The following is a 17,271-nucleotide window of genomic DNA, read 5'->3' on the forward strand; positions in this document are numbered from 1 at the left end:
TTAATATCCATAAAGCTCCTTTAAATGCACCTGGAGGCTTCAGTGTCCTCCTGGTATCTGTTTAGTGTTAGCTCATTAGCAGCTAGGTCAACAAGACTCAATTATAACACCGGTATATTTAATATAACCGTTGTGTTATTATAAGTGTTAACGGAAGTCTGGGTTTGAACACGTGTCCAAAGCCAACACACAATAGACCTGAGCCACGTAAGACAAACAGCAGAATAATAAAAACAAGAGTTATTATAATAAGTGTTATAATAATAATAAGAGTTATAATAATATTGATAAATTACCATTAAATGCACCTGAAAGCTTCACTCTGCTCCTGGGATTCGTCATATGATTTGATTTTATTAGTGTTTCATAGAGTCTGGGTTTAAAGATGATTATCCAGCCATCACACAGGAAAACTGAGCTTCTTAATCAATGAGCAGTGATTCATGTTAGACTGAATAATGATAATAATAATAATAATAAAGGTACGTTACCTTTAAAGACATCTAAAAGCCTTACTCTCCCGCCAATCACTACCAACCCTAAAGCTAACCCTAACCCTAAATGCCATGGAAATCAATTACACAAACATTACTTCTCCCAACTTCTCTCCTGTGGCTTGTTCAAATAACACATTGGTCTTTTAACATAAACGTTTGCTGAGTAACTAAATCTGCACTTGAATGAACTGATATTGAGATTTACTCTGGAGCGTTTGCTGTGTGTGACCTTCCTGTGACCTCTGCGCTGGCCTCAGGTAGAAGTGAGGGCTTGAGCCGGACCAGGTCATGTCTACCACCCTTTAATTTCCTGGTGAACGCTCCTTTGTGGTCCAGTCAGGATGACACCGACAATGTGTTCGGCGAACCCACACTGTGCCCACAGCGATCGCCCTCTCATCTAATGACAGTCCTGGTGGATGATATCAGCCTGAGGGCGAGAGGGAAGCGGTAATTAGAGGCCTTGGGTAAAGGTTGATGAGCCCATGTGCAGCTTAACCTGCCCTTTGCTCCAGCCGTATATAAAGTGACCTGGGATGAGAGAGTGTGCAGATGAGAGAGAGAGGAGAACCGGAGTCTGCTCGGAGCAACAAGCTGCTGGGAATCAAACCGGATCTACAGAGGAGCTGTTTCTGTGTCTCTGTTCACCGAAGGTATTGTGTGATTTTTATTTTGCAATCAGCAGAAGAAATTGAGACATCTCAGACGAATTGTGAGCACTTACCTTGTGTAATAACACACTTTGGTAGGTGAGCCTGGACAGTGATTGTGTTTTCATTGCTGTTTGTCGGACTCTTTGCAGAACTATGCAAAAATGACGATTATAACTTGGTGGAAAGATGGAATATGGGCCAAGGATGAGCTATTAACAACTGGAGTGGATTTGATTTTCAACATTTGTGTGAGTTTCTGCAGGAATGATGCAGAGCTAAAAGTAGAATGCTAATATCTACGAACAGGTGAAATTTGCCTTGGATCCAGAATTATCTGATAGTGGTGATTAAGTGGCCAATCAGCCTTTAAGGAGGTATGTGCTCTCTAAGTGCCCTTCTATTATCTTCGTATTTAAAGGTTGTGCGAGTTTGAAGTTGTTGCTTTGTCAGGTTAAATCAATCCTTGCTTATCTTTCTGGATTCTGGTGTTGTGTGTTTCCCCTGGTGGTGTCTACAGCCGGTTTGGTGAACAGTGGTATCGTGTTTAAAGTGCCTCTCTGCCTGCTCTCCTACAAATCCGATTTCTTTTTTCCGCTCCGTCAGCCCCTGAAGTTGATGATGACGATGGAAATGTTTCACTCTGCTGTGTTGACTCTTGGGTGCAGGACCCGTGAGCGGTAACCAGTAGCTGCTCTTTCCTGGTGCTCATTAATAGATGTGACCATGGTGATCCCAGTGAATGTGTTTTGCGGCCAACTCATTTAAGAGTTTCTCATCCGACAATGCCGAGGACATGAAGACAGACAAACCGGGGACTCTCTAAGATCGGAGAAGGATCTGAAAGGATGAGCGGAGGAGACTTGGCCGCATGCCTTTGGGATTTGAGTCCACTAGACTGTGACTAAACGTTTTCCCGTGCTTCCCTTCCCTCCTCTCTCCTCTGCTGCCAGCTCCTTTGTGACCCTCGGATTTAGCGTTGGGGCAGAGGCCTTCACCGTTGTGTTACTGACGTCTCTGCTGCAGACTGCCTGTCTCTTCCCACCACTCTTTATCTCCCCCTGCTACAAATAGGCCTTGGACCCTTCTTCTCCTGCAGACCTGGTGACTCTCTCTCTGTGTGTGTGTGAGTGTGTTGACATCATTTCAAGCTGACATGCTGACATTTTAAAGTAGATTCTGTTTTGTTTTCATTGGACTGCATCCACACTGAGGCAAAGGGCTGCCAGCGGAGACTCACTTTACCCTGCAGAGCAGCACAATGACTAATTCAGGGGCACACACGTGTGTATTTAGTTTCCATACCAGGTAATTATCACAGCCGAGGCAGCGTGTTGACGGGCGGCAGCTATTCTTATTCACTTGTTGTTTCTACTACAGCCTCTGAGAGCATGATACTGGATATTTGAAGGCAACAAGTTAAAAAGATGAAATAAGTATTTGTTATCGAAAGTAAGCTGTAACAAGTTTAACCACTTGAAGTTAGGGTTGTAAGTATGGCTGCAAACGGATGGTTATTTTCTTTACAAATCAACCTGCAGATTAGTGTTTAAAACATGTGAAACGTTCAGTATTTAGTTAATTTTTGAATAATATCTGTGCTGCAGCTTGGACTGGAACTCACTAATCTAAGTGATGTCATTGATCATGACAATATCATGTTCCAGTTCAGATATTTTCTAACTGAGTCAAGCTTCAACAAACTGAATAATCTCCCTATACACTTTAAAATGACACCATCTTTGAAAAGATGTGTATTTGGTTTGGTGACCCATCTGTTAACACGGAGGAGGCAGGCGTTTTGGACCTGTACTTTACACCAGTCTGCAGCCAGTCCTTTCTCGCTGGTTCGTTATTTCTCCAGCCCAGTTCCCATCAGCACCACAGGCTCGATCCGGACAAGCATGTACACAACGGGTACCGCACTACTAACCCTAAACAATTCAAGAAGGTGCTTGTTGTCTCAGGGCGTCTTATCAATACCCGGCTGCGTTTTGTTACGCCCAAATAATTCCTGACACACCTCATGAAAAATAAATGTGGTTGTTGTGGAGCGAGATATTGTTTTACCTCTGGCAGCAGGTTGGAGAGAATCAAGCAGAGCTTATTGTTGTGTGTTAATCCACTTCTGAATCTCTTGACCAGTGCAGGATACAACAACTACACTACCAGTAAAAAGCTTCCAGTGGGTTTGGTTGATATGAAAGACATTTGTTATTAATTAGTTATTAAAGTGAGCTGTAAAGAAAATTTACTTGGCACAGTGTATATTTCTATACTTATGTAATGTTCAATTGTATTTTAGATATATTAAGCACAAGGGCAGTAATATTCACAACACACTAATGGTGAATTGCTTTGATTAATCAAAGCTTTTCTAAACCCTTTTTCACACCAACAGTTCAATACCCGTAGGAATATAATAATATAATCTGCGCCTGCTAAAGTACTCAAACGATTGATGATTCATCAAAATATTTGGCGAACAATTATGTGACAATAAACTCGGCACAAATATCCACTTCTCTCCTCAGCCTGTGTTTCACTAACAATGCCAGCCAGCAGGAAGGAGGTCAAGGGTTAAAACCCCTGCGACTATTCGAAGGATTTCGAAAGAGAGAATGTGGAGAAAGAAATAAAAAACGAGCATAAAGAGGCTTATCACGTTTTTTTGTTTTGTTTGCTGTAACTAGTTTTTCCCCTCTGTGGGCCTGGTAGACCCTGAATGTCCCTGAATGTCCCTGAACGTCCCTGAACGTCCCTGAACTGAGACACAGCTATTGACTGAAACTTGAGCTCTGTGCGTTTGCTGTTTTCTGTGAAGCAGCTGAATTGAATGTTTCCCTGCCAGTCGACTAAAGGCCCTTTTCTTAATATAGACACGGGAATGAAGGAGGAATGCTCATAAAGGAACGATGTGGATGTGGCCGGACGCTGTGGTTCTGAATGTCACATTGAAACTTGAACAAGGCCAAATCGATGGAGAAAACAAAACACAGACAATCTAATCTGGCAGCTGCCATGTCGGGTTTCTTTTCTCCTTCTCTGCCTCTTTTCTCTCCTTCCATCCTTCCTTGTTTCTTTCTTTCTCAGCGGTGGCTTGAACCTTAGTTTTATCTGTGTCTCTCTCTCTCTCTCTCTCTCGTCTCCACAGTCCACTGCATTCCTGAGGAGCCCTCTGGTTTCCTCGGGCATTTCTTTCCCTCCGCTCGCTGGTTCTCGCGACTCTGCTCCCAGGTGCGAGCCTCGGGGCGGACACACCGCTGCTTTACAACATATCTGTCATTAGTGGCTCCGGAGGAAAAAGGGTTCTTGCAGACTGGTTCTTAAAATGAATGGTGTGTTTCTTCACCTCAGCGTGGCGTGACGACCTGCTGGGTGGACTGAAATGAATCGGGCTCTGTGAGCAGTGGAGGTGAACATTACAGTGCTCTGTATGTGACGGGTGCTCGTGGGTGCAACAGAAGCTGACGCCCAAGATTCAAGGTCTTTATTGTCACCGCAGTCCTCAGTCACAGTCCTTGGTGTGTTTGGTATGTGGACTCAGTGAACGTGTGTGAGACAGTCTTTGGTGGGTTTGGGACCTTCTGCCCAGTAGTGTCCCGGGTGTTTGTGGTCCCGGACTTCTTCTGTAGTCGGCCAGCGTAGATTATGACCCGGGTCGGGCGCTCCATACCAACGATGCTCTGGGCCGCTGTCCCCACTCGGTGCAGGTCTCTCTGCTCGGCGGCTCGGCAGCTGACCAGCCGGTGGGACAGTTCTCTATCGTGCTCCTGTAGATTCAAGATTCAAGGTTTTTATTATCAAATGCACAACAATAACATTAAGCAGTCGCTGGCAATGAAATGCTTAGGGAACAGGCTCTCTAATAGCAATGCTCAAGTAAAAAATAAAAATAAATATAAAAAAATATAAAATAGAATATCAAGAATAAAATAGAATATCAAGAATACAATAGAATATCAAGAATAAAATAGAATATTTTTTATTGAGTACTTATTTAAGCCTCGGAAAACACATTGAGGCCCTCATATACAATGGTGCAGAGGGTACAATTAAAAGTTGATACATTGAAGAGTTAATACATTGAATAAATAAGAATGAAATAAATATGCATATATATCAAGAATAAAATAGAATATCAAGAATAAAATAAAATATCAGAATAAAATAGAATATCAGAATAAAATAGAATATCAAGAATAAAATAGAATATCAAGAATAAAATAGTATATCAAGAATACAATAGAATATCAGAATACAATAGAATATCAAGAATAAAATAGAATATTTTTTATTGAATACTTATTTAAGCCTCGGAAAAAACATTGAGGCCCTCATATACAATGGTGCAGAGGGTACAATTAAAAGTTGATACATTGAAGAGTTAATACATTGAATAAATAAGAATGAAATAAATATGCATATATATCAAGAATAAAATAGAATATCAAGAATAAAATAGAATATCAGAATAAAATAGAATATTAGAATAAAATAGAATATCAAGAATAAAATAGAATGTCAAGAATAAAATTGAATGTCAAGAATAAAATAGAATATCATATGTAGAAAGTGAGACTAAGTTTCTGTTGGAGCTGGATTTTCCTCAGCTGTGTAGAGCAGAGAAAACACTGAATCCCAATTATCCAGTTTGATGAGATCTCACTTTAAAAAAACAAGCAACTGATTCTGGATGCACGTCTGGTTTGAGTTTACTGAAGTCATTGCATCAGATTGTGAGTTGATAATTTTTGTGTCGCTGCCAGTGATTGTGTGTTGTCTGATGGGCGTGTGCTCTCAGTGTAATTGGCAGCAGTGTTTCTTCCACTCTGTGCTTCAGGTCTATCAGCGACAAGTGAGCAGAATTTGTTACGTCGTGAAGTGTTTATATAACCGTGCTTATCTCCGTCACAGGTTATAAAACTGTTTCATTCACACCTGCTTCTCCTCCTTCTCCAGATCCACGACCTCCAGCCAGCGAAGGACTCCTCTCCCGCTGCTCATGTCGTTCCCTCATGGCCGTGTCATGACCTCCGTCACCTCCAGGTCTCAGCTCACCTTGGTCCTGACCCTGGCTGTGCTGCTCTGCCCTTTGACCTTAGTGAGGGTTCAGGGGGAAAGCCAGACCCAGTCTCCTGCTCAGGTGCTGCAGGACCTGCTGAGCCGCTATGGAGACAACAGCACCATCACGGTGCCCCAGCTCCGCGCCCTGCTCGCCGCCCTCAGCAAGGAGCAGGTCGAAGGTCACAACGAGAGCAGCAGTGTGGCTGAGACACCAACCAGCCCGCCTCCTAAAGCCAACAGATCCAAGGTGAGGACAGAGTGCCTGTCTTATCTCATGGGGTGGATGTGGTTCCCTGTTGTCGGTTCAGAAGGTGCAGACTGAATCAGTTCCCATGCAGCAACAACATTTCACAGAAGCATCTTTATAATATTTCACCCTGAGAACAATTCAGATCTGCAGAAAAGTCAATCCAGCTCAGTCCTGTCTGGAAGAAACGGGAGCTACTGGTTTCAGATAGTTGACATATTTAGCATTTCTCACGTACTTAAGTTCCAACATGGTCTTATCATGTGTTTCTCTCATATTGTTTTGGAGATTTCTATTCACTTGAATCCAGACAGATGCTAAACCCAGGTCTGGACAAGGCCTCAGTGACGTGTGTGGTTGTCTCACCTACTTTCTGATCTGATTCTCAATAGATTTACTAGAAGTACAAGACGTTCTTTAGGTTTCTGGAGGGCAAAAGATCACATCTGCACATGGAGTCACTAGTCACATGACTGGTTACTGTACTGAGGCGACTCCTTTCTCAGAATCATTTGAGATCCTTATCTGTGACAGCTGTAACTTAGGACATAGTTCTCTGTAATCATGACACGACAAGATGGCTTGTGTGTAATAATGTAAAAAAAAATACATATTTCTACTGTATCTCACTTGTACTTGGTTTGGAACTGATTCTTTTTAATTTGTTTATTGTTTGAATCAATTTATTTAATAAAATGTCAGAATTGCTGCAACGTTTTCTACAGAATTAATTCCAACTGTGGCTGAAACTATTGTTACACAATCCAGCAACAGAGCTGCACAACGAGTCAGAGATCTTTATCATCTCTTGTTACACCTTTCTCATATTTGTTGTTGACGTGTGGACTTACACTTTCCAAAGATTTGAAAGCACCCTGACGTTCCACCGAAACCATCCTGAGGTGTTTCAGTTGTTTAAAGTCAGAACTTCTGTGGGTTCACTGACTGGTTTGTTTTCCTGCCCAGTGCCTGGCTGCAGACACGTTGGCCATTTACAACATCAGTGAGCAGAGCCGGCTGGACGGGCCGGGTCTGACCGAGCTGTGTCCCACCATGCTGCAGCAGCTGGACGCCGGGTCCTGCAAGGTGCAGAAAGAGGAGATGCTGCCCATCGAGCCCCCCCCCAGGCCCACAGGAGCTGAAGGTGAGCTCACTCTCAGATTCTCTGTTTATTGTTCATATGAACACGTGTGTGTAAAGTCTTTGTCGGTCGGTTCTTCTACGTGAATGTCACTGCTTTCCCTTTGGAGATATTTGTTTTGTTTTGTTTTAATTTGAATTTTTGCATCTGTGAGAATCGTCCACACCCTCACTCGCTCGCTGTTCGTCCTGCGGCGGATCTCCTGGTGTGTTTCTCACATTCCCACTCGGCAGAAGAAGGTCCGGAGGCTCTCGCTCTGACGTTTGCTTTCACACATTCAGCCCCGCGGCTCATCTCTTCATCTCACTACATTCCATATATAATTTATAAGCTAAAGTTGTATTTTTCTCCTGCTACAGTGAGTACATGTGGTAACTCCATTACACGTTTTCCCCGAGCTCTCTCTTGGATCAATGAGAACCTTTCAAACTGATGTCAGAGCTCCAGCTGTTTGTTCTGTTGCCTGGAGATAGTGATATTATCTTATCCCCCCCCCCAAAGGGAATCACAGCCAAAATAAGCATTCACAAGGCTGAGCCAAGGCTCCCATTACAACTCTCAGTTTGGTTTAAAAACCAACACGTCCTTTAATTTTACACAACCCTGCTTCAGTCAGCATGACCAGTGTCTCAGCGTCTCTTCTCCCAGTGGCTGTTGACTTCCTGTCCCCAGTCAGATGTCCCTCAGAGCCCTGAAAGCCAATTTAGCATCTGGATTGAATCTGTAGTCTTGGAAACGGGGAAGTTCACCGAATCTGGTGTTTAACAAGCTCTCGAGTTAGTTTTTAACTGAAATTGGCTAAAAAGTATGAAGCTGGAATAAAAATCGTGTTAATGAAAGACTTGGAAAAGCCTGTGACCTGAAGTGATCTCAAGCCTTGAAGTCTCTAGAGAAGAATATCACTTTTATATTTAAGTGACGCATCTTCTTTGTAAACTCGGGACTTTGTCGAGCTGCGGCCTCGGATTTCACTTTGTCCTTTTCACCCAGTTTGTCTTCTCCTTGGCACTAGAGGACGAGAGAGGCTTTACTGTCCCCGAGCTCCGGCTCTTGTCTTTCTCTCTCCACTCACACATTTGTTTCCTCTTATCTTTCACTAGTGTCCCCCCCCCCCGCTCGCCTGCAGGCGGCTTGTTTTGGCTTGAGGGCTGTTTCCTCTTTGCCTGGGTTGCTGAGATCTGTCAGCTGCAGGGGAGAAATGTCCCTGAAAATGAATTTTCCATTGAAGAGCTCACAACTTGTATATCTGGTTCTTTTTTAACCTGTCCACCCCCCCCTCCTCCTCACCTGCAACTCGTCATGATTTATGATGATGATGATTATCAGTCTTTCTCCCACGTCTTACTACTTGACCCCTTGACCCTAGCAACTCTAGAAAGTTGATCTTCTACGTCTTGACAGCAGATCTATTGCACATGATTATCTTTTTCCTGCAGATTCTCTGTTTTCCAGTTGTCAAAAAAATGATTTGGTTTCAACCCTTCTGGAGAAAAGCATTCTAGATGCCTGTAATCTGTAGAACTTGTCTTGTGACTGCTTTCACTGCAAAAATTCTCTTAAACTTGTTTTTGGTTTCCTTTCTCAGCTTGAAGACATTGTCTGACACCTCAGAACATTTTATCAATCTTCCATAACTTAACATTATTTCTCTCCTGAACGTCTCAGGTGCTGCTTGGACAGAAACGACACTTAATCTTTATCTCATACCCTCAATCCTTATTTCTTTTTTTTTTTACAGGTGTCAGGTTTGATCAAATATATATATAGTAGTGTCACTTTTTTTTCTACAGGTGTCGGGTTTGATCAAATATTGATATTCCCTTCTCACATTGTTTGAGGCCAGAGGAATTTTTCTTTATAAAGAGCGAAATTTTGAGTAAGGTCAGAATAATTGACATGATTTTTAAGGCAGCGATGATTCTTATTTGCTTAATCATCTCCTGAGGTTTATCTTTGGTCCTTAAAGGGCTCAGTTATACAAATTATATTATAAGTCAACTGCTAACATGTGGATTTCTTCCATTAAAGTGCAAGTAAAATGTTGTTTTACACGATTTTTTCATGCTGTGTTTGCAGCTGTATTTTCACACGTCATGCACAATGTTTGTTTTAATGCTCCACCTTCCATCACTCCCAGTGTGGGGCTACTCTTTCCTGAGCGTGACGCTGATCAATGCCTTCTCCCTCACCGGAGTCCTCAGCGTGCCTCTGTTGAAGACGCGCTTTATGAAACACGCCATCGTCTTTTTCATCGCTCTTGCCATCGGCACGCTGTTCTCCACTGCCATCCTGCAGCTGCTGCCAGAGGTTTGCCACCGGCCTGCACATCTTTTATCTATTCATCCGATCACATCCCGTAAACCTTCTAAAAGACACAAGCACAGCAGCTGAAAGCGTCTTTAGTTCACCGTAGTGTCACATGGTTGTTTATTAAACTCACACACCTTTGGCCAAGCGCTCTCTTTGCCTTTCCTGTTGTCACATCTCCTTCCTTCCTGCCTTTGTTCTGTTCTCTGTGGTTGTCACAGGCTCTAATACGCACCGGGGAAAGCTCTGTGGTGTTGCTCTACCTTCACAGCGCCACAGATCATCTGGCGGTGTGTTTTTTGTGTGTCTGTGTCTGTGTGTGTGCATGTAGGGTTTCAAAATTCCGGGAATATTCAAAGTTGGAAACTTTCCATGTGAATTAACAGGAATTAACGGGAATATACGGGAATTAACGGGAATAAACTGGAAATGTTGTGGGTAATTTATACTAACTGTATTTACCTTGTCATATACAGACATAAATATAAACATTTTGTTGTGTCATAGGCTGATTTGAGCCCTGAGGAAACTTTGGGCACTTGACTATATGCTTCTGCATCGTTGTGTCATTCTTAACATAGGTCTTTGCACAGTATTTGCAAATGTACACAGCCTTTCCTTCTACATTGGATGTGGTGAAATGTCTCCACACATGAGAGAGTGCACGTGGCATTGTTCTGTAGAATAAGATGAGAAGAAAGTTTGTAAAAAAACACTAATGCAATGCCAGAGATATAAATAGTCTGTAAAAATATTTTACAATTGATGGATAAATTAATGGAAATAGGTTTTATTTGCATAGTTGTGTTTTTTTCAAAATTCCCGAGCTTAATATTCCCTTGGAAAGTTTCCGGAAATTTACCGGAAACTTGCCACCCCTTTGCAACCCTATGTGCGTGTGTGTGCTCTTTCCTGGCATTGAGATGTCGGCCTGCTCTGTGGATGTTCTTAGAAAGAGAGTTCACTTCCCTCTCTCTCCCCTGCAGCTGGTAGAAACCTGCTCAACAGCCTTGATAGCTGTCGCTTCTCTGACCGAGGGATTCATAAATCTGTTGTTCGCCACCGTCCTGGAGAAGTGGAGCGCGGCACCGTTACCACATCCGTCAAAATGAAATGTGACCCCTCATTAGCAGCTCTCCTGCTACAGTGGGGCTATTTAAAGTTATTTTGCCCCCCCTCCCTCCTGTGTCTGCTACCCTGAGCGAGTGTTCACCCTGAGGCAATGACAGACGCACCTGAGTCGACCACGAACAAGGGATGTGTGTGTGAGTGTGAGTGCGTGTGTGTGTGTGTGTGTGTGTGCTCTCATTTAAACTGTAATTTCACCTTAATTGCATCCTGTCTCTTAACGAATGAACTGCATGGGACTCGAGCACCGAGACAATCATCATCTTCACTTGCAAATGAAAGGATGGTGTCACTTCTGTTTCCGATGGATCAAATGACCCTTTGTTTTCCGGAGATCCTCACAGGTTTCTTTAAAAAATCTCTTTTCTCCAGGTTGATTTAATCCAACAATCTTTCTCTTTCCAGGGGAATAACTAACCGGTGTTCTTTGTTTTTGTTCCTCATCCTGGTATTTACTCATTTCTGAATTAATCAGCCATTTTTTTCTCTCTCTCACCTTCCCTCCTCTTCTTCCTGCTTCCTCTCTGTTGATCAGTTTGGGGTTATGGGATCCTGTCTGTGACACTCATCTCTCTGTGCTCGCTGGTGGGGGCCAGCGTGGTGCCCTTCATGAAGAAAACCTTTTACAAGCGCCTGCTGCTCTACTTCATAGCCCTGGCCATTGGCACGCTCTACTCCAACGCCCTGTTTCAGCTCATCCCAGAGGTAGTGGCGCTGCGGCTCTCACTCAGTTTGCTGTAGCTCAGTGCAGGGGGGAGGGGCATAGATTTTACATATCCAGAAAAATTACATTGTCATGTCCAGATTCGTATTTCACTTCATACTAAGGTATAAATATCTCCCCAAGTAGGATAAGTTATCAACTACGGTAATATTCAGACTTTTGACCTAATTCAGAAGATAAAAATAAGACACTATTAGTTGATAACAGAATATTCCATTCATATTCACGTTAACATGCTACAGAGCAGTGTCTGATTATGACTCATTTTATTAGGTCCCCTACGTCATGTTGTCCGATATTATTCCATCAGTTTTAAAATCGCAACTTAAAAACTTAAATGTACGATGCTGCCGATACAAATTTGGGGTGCATTCTCTCAAATTTGTTATTTTCCCATCTTGTTTACACCGAGGTAATGTTTCATATATTGATCTCCCAAAATGCTGTTAATACTCTAATATGAGGTGCGATTTAGACGTATACATGTCAACATAATGTGACTACTTTGCGAATCCAAACATAAACCTTTAATGTTTTAAAACCCAACAGAAGTACCTTTAAATAACCCGTAACATATTTAAGACCTGTTTTAATTTGAACTTTCAACATGCGGCTGAAACCCTGCGTTAAAAGAAAGTTTAATAAGTCACGTGCACATGAGCAGATGAGTAAAAGATGAACACTCCCTTCAGATCAGCATAACCCACAAATACAAGCAGTTGCCCAACACGCCCTTTTAAAAGCCGTCTCGACAATGTGAACACACACCCTTCAGGTTTATGGACATAAAAAATGTTGTGTAACCCGCAGCATCAGTTTGATTAAGATGAATCATAAGTGACAAACATTTGAACGCCCTGGAGGTGAAGTGGTATTTTTTTATGGTGCGTGTGTGTCTGCTCCAGGGCAGAAGATTAAATCCATAATTCAACGTGTGTCTCAGATAAGAGGACGCTGGGAAATATCGCTTCAAGATCTTAAAATATTATAGAAGATATTGTTCATATATTCGTGAAACAATAGACAAAAGTGAAACAGCACAGATAAAGGGCTTTTGTTCCGTGAATTTAACCGTCATGATTTTATTTACTCTTGTGCACAGACAGTTGACAACACAGCCCACATCCTGTTAGAGTTCAAAACAAGCAATTTACCAACCGCTAAGTGTTAACACCAAAACCCTCTGCAGTCATGATCCACACAGATGTTCTAAATAACACCTCACTTCATAAATATGTCCAGTAAATGATGTCAGGCAGATGATATAAATGTTTCTCACTAACTAGCTCTGTCTTCTTCCCTGCGTGTCAGGCGTTTGGATTTGACCCCATGGTGGATTTCTACGTGTCCAAGTCTGCGGTGGTGTTCGGAGGTTTCTACCTCTTCTTCTTCGTGGAGAAGGTTCTCAGGGTTCTGCTCAAACAGAAAAACGGGGTGAGTGCAGTGAACGTGTTCTGTTCTTCCAGTTGTTTCTGATGCACGTGCTCGTCCGGATGGAAACAGTTTTGGTGTCATTAGAGTTTAAATAATCTTCCTGTGGAAATAACCGTCAGTAGGTTACACATGAAGTGAACATCCTCGTGTTTTAGTCAGAAAGTTTTGCTTCCTGTTTTTTACACAATTAATAAATAATAAATTGATTTAAAAAAAGAAATACGTTGATTTATGAATATTGGAAATTACCTGCAACTTTAGCTGGAATCCTCCTAAACATGATTTAACATTAGTTTGTTTATTTGTTATGTTATTTTCCCTCGGATCCTCTTTTCCATATCGCTCAAGTTCATTCATCGTCAGTCGTGCTTCTGTCACTGACTCACTGTCCGTCCCTCTAAAGGGAACTCTTCCTGTTTTACTTGTTCTTGATTCTCAGTCACTTCCCTTTGTCTATTTGCCTTCATGCACTAGTTGTGTATCCGGCTACTAAAACAGGTTTAATTATGTAACACACACACGTGTTGATCATTCCCACGAAGGTGCAGCAGTGTTTTAACTTTAAAACCTGAAGCTGTCTTGATATAATATAATGCTGAAGAATTAACTGGGCCTCAAAGCGCTGCTGGTTTCATCACAAATAGCAGCAGTTGGTAATAGAAGTGGAGGATTGTGGGACATTTGCGCCACCTTGTGGTTGTTCTGGTTGGGTCCATATGGTTCATCCAGTTTAATAAACGTCCGACACAACCACCTGCTGATCCTATTACTGACGCTGACCCACATTAGCTCTTTGACCCACATTAGCTCTTTGACCCACATTAGCTCTGACATCACTGCTGTTAACTTCACCAGCTCACTACACCAGTCAGTCAACTCATTTTAAAACATGCAATCAATCTGTTTCATAATATTGACACTGCTGAATTTGGCCTTGAGTGAAAGGCTGGATTTGTTGTTCTAAAACTGACGCTTGCTTCTGTTTGATGAACTCAAGCTCCAGTGACTCTTCTGTTGTTGTAAGATCCTGGTTTCTGTTTCCTTCCCGTCTGTCAGAGCCGCGGCCACAGTCACTACTCCAGTGAGCGTCGCTGCTCGTCACCGGACAAGGAGCTGGAGGAGGGAGAGAAGGAGAAGCTGCAGCTGAACGGAGAGGCCGTCAGTCTGGCTGCGGGCAAGGTGGACGCCGGGGAGGGCGAGCTCATGCTCACCCCGGCTCAGACGCCGCAGGTAAGAACAGGACGAGTGGATGAGGATCAATCAGGATGCCTTAAACACCTGAGGCACATAAAGCAACTTGCAAAACATCACTGGGGACAATTAAGTTATATTAAGCTTAATCATTGTATGATTATTAAAGACAAAATCTGGTCAATAGATGGATGATGTGTTTTTGTTCATGCTGCTGCTTCATCCACGTGTCTTCAGGACATCCAGAGGCCAGAGAGCACCGGGAGATCTGGAGTCGGCCGCGGCTGCTACTGGCTGAAGGGGACGACCTACTCTGACATCGGCACGCTGGCCTGGATGATCACGCTCAGCGACGGTCTGCACAACTTCATCGACGGCTTGGCTATCGGAGCGTCCTTCACGTCGTCCGTGTTCCAGGGAATCAGCACGTCCGTGGCCATCCTGTGTGAGGAGTTCCCTCACGAGCTGGGTGAGGCCGGACAGGATCCTCTACTGCCCTTTTAATATTCACAATCACATTCAGAAATCACTTTTTATGTATTTGTCCCTTATCTGAGATCATCGTTCATCTTCTCTGGTTGTTGTTCTGTCACCAGGAGACTTTGTGATCCTGCTGAACGCCGGCATGAGCATTCAACAGGCTCTGTTCTTCAACTTCCTGTCGGCCTGCTGCTGCTACCTGGGCATGGGCTTCGGCATCCTGGCCGGCAACAGCTTCTCACCCAACTGGATCTTCGCCCTGGCAGGAGGGATGTTCCTCTACATCGCTCTGGCAGACATGGTCAGTGTTTTGGGAAACCGGGGATGATTTGTTTCTCTAGAGCCGGAACACACAGTCTGCTGACTCGTAAATTAACTTCTTAAGTGTTGAATCGGTTGTAGTTCCTCTTAAACGTGAAGCAAGATAACGGTAAAGTTTGAACTCTCTCTCTCTCTCTCTCTCTGTCTTTCACTCTTCAGTTCCCGGAGATGAACGAGGTGAGTCGTGAGGAAGAGGACGCCGGCGGCAGCAGCTTCCTCCTCACCTTCGCCATCCAGAACGCCGGCCTGCTCACGGGCTTCTCCATCATGCTGCTCCTCACCATCTACTCTGGACAGATGCAGATGGCCTAGCACCAGACTCCCCCGGGCCGACGCCGGCTCGGGCCCGGGCAACATGAACTGGGGACGTGTGCTGGTTTTGTGCCGGTGGAAACTGGCTCGGAGAGGAGGGAGGCCGAACCTTCTTTCCCTCTTTGTCTCCCTCCCTTTCTTAAGCTATAAGGACTCTGGAGTTTGGGGAGTTTGTCTGTGCGGCAGGTACGCACACTCCTCTGTAGAACGTATTTTCGAGAAGCTGTTCATACATGCAGTATATCCCAGGCAGGGGGGGGGGGGGGTCACAAAGACGAGTTAACTGGCTCCTGCTCTTTGTTGTCTCTACCCTTCCCTCAGTGGAAGTCCCGTTCCCTCAGGAGGTGAGAGAAGCACAATCCGGGGACTGACATCTGTGTGTCTTCTAGACTCCTCCCCCCCTTCCCCCGTGTTTCACTCCGCACCAAAAAACAATTATTACGGAACTGAAACTGAAAATTTATACCGAGTGTTGACATCAGACCGACTTCCAGCTGGTCTTTGTCGTTTGTGTGTTGATGTTATATTTTCTTACACGTGAAAAATGTGAAAAAAAACGATCCGTCTTTTTGAAGAATTCAGGCAGAACGTAGAGAAACGATGAAGGGCTACTCAGAGACGTCGGGGGGGAACTCTTCATCCTCCCGACTCGTCTACATCCTCCACAGGCAGATCAAAGCTCCTCCTGAAGCCTCGGCCATTTCCTGTAAAGTCCAGATTGTGATTCTAGTCCAGACCCAACGACCCAGTGTCCTCAGCAGCACTTCTCCATATCTAACCATCTGTGCCCCTCACTCATATCACGTGGAACAGTTACAGCTTTCTGCCATTCCTGGTATTTTTGAGATCTGGTCTTTGCACATCTCATAGACAACTTTCTCCCAAAGTATTTTACTGTGCAGTTCTAGTTTTAACATGATACTGTAACTGAATCATACGTATACGCACACTTTGCTTTTATTAATCATCCATAACAATAACAGAAAAATTAGATTATATACTTTTATTTAGATACTGTACTTAACACTGCGTGGCCACAAGTATGGAGACAAACATGTTTCAATCTTTGAAGAACCAATGAGATCAGTAGAAAACACTCGTTCCTGATCTGATATTATTCGGCCTCTCGGGGCAAAACAAGCTGAAAAACTTATATTTTACTATTTTATTGATCGGTTCGACTCAAAGTCTCTTTCCTTCTTATCAGCTATGACAGTAAACTTGAGTGTTTTGTGTTCTGTTGGCTGCAGGTATTTGTACCTGCAGCCAATAGAACGGAGGTGAATGTGTGAATACAATGTTCAGGTGTCAACACACTTTTGGCCATGTAGTGTGATTTAAACCTGAGGGGATCCAGTGAATCTCAGAGCTGAAAAGTCTGATTCCTTCTCTGCAGCGTTCAGGGGAAGTGTAGCAGGTGTTTGTCATGTTTGTTTAAATGTGACTAGTTCTACTCCAACTAACTAACATTAGTTTTGTTAAATACACACATGAAGCAGCTGTTTAACCCACAGCAGCATCACATTGTGTTGCAGTGTACACTACACATTGAGTGGATCTCTGTTGAGTTTCATTTACTGATATCTTACGGATCAGTTGCAAAGATTCTTCACTGTTCAATATTCAAAATTCAAGCAGTCACCAGAAGCTACAATGTGAGGAACGATTAGAGCTGTAGAATATTATTTATTAGAAACAGAAACAGAGAAGAAGTGATGGATGTCATGTTTGTATTGTCGTACTAACAAATTAAAGAGATTTCTGTTATATCC

The 17,271-nt window shown here is 43.3% G+C and overlaps 1 protein-coding gene across 2 annotated transcripts in view; it reads left to right on the plus strand.

Moving 5' to 3' along the window:
- slc39a14 (solute carrier family 39 member 14) overlaps window positions 1–15,759 on the plus strand; it is a 16,203-nt gene extending 444 nt beyond the window's left edge. Inside the window, exons 2-9 of one of the 2 annotated variants that reach the window (XM_061070798.1) lie at window positions 6,110–6,461; window positions 7,428–7,605; window positions 9,740–9,909; window positions 13,073–13,195; window positions 14,252–14,425; window positions 14,624–14,855; window positions 14,983–15,167; window positions 15,347–15,759. In XM_061070798.1, the coding sequence (XP_060926781.1) occupies window positions 6,153–6,461; window positions 7,428–7,605; window positions 9,740–9,909; window positions 13,073–13,195; window positions 14,252–14,425; window positions 14,624–14,855; window positions 14,983–15,167; window positions 15,347–15,499 (1,524 nt within the window). In that variant the 5' untranslated portion in view covers window positions 6,110–6,152 and the 3' untranslated portion in view covers window positions 15,500–15,759. Of the gene's footprint in view, window positions 1–6,109; window positions 6,462–7,427; window positions 7,606–9,739; window positions 9,910–11,572; window positions 11,743–13,072; window positions 13,196–14,251; window positions 14,426–14,623; window positions 14,856–14,982; window positions 15,168–15,346 lie in introns of both variants that reach the window. The other variant, XM_061070797.1, reaches the window with a different exon arrangement.
- Window positions 15,760–17,271: the final 1,512 nt, after the last annotated feature.

The sequence above is a fragment of the Limanda limanda genome, chromosome 5 (assembly GCF_963576545.1).
Source record: "Limanda limanda chromosome 5, fLimLim1.1, whole genome shotgun sequence".
NCBI lineage: Eukaryota > Metazoa > Chordata > Actinopteri > Pleuronectiformes > Pleuronectidae > Limanda > Limanda limanda.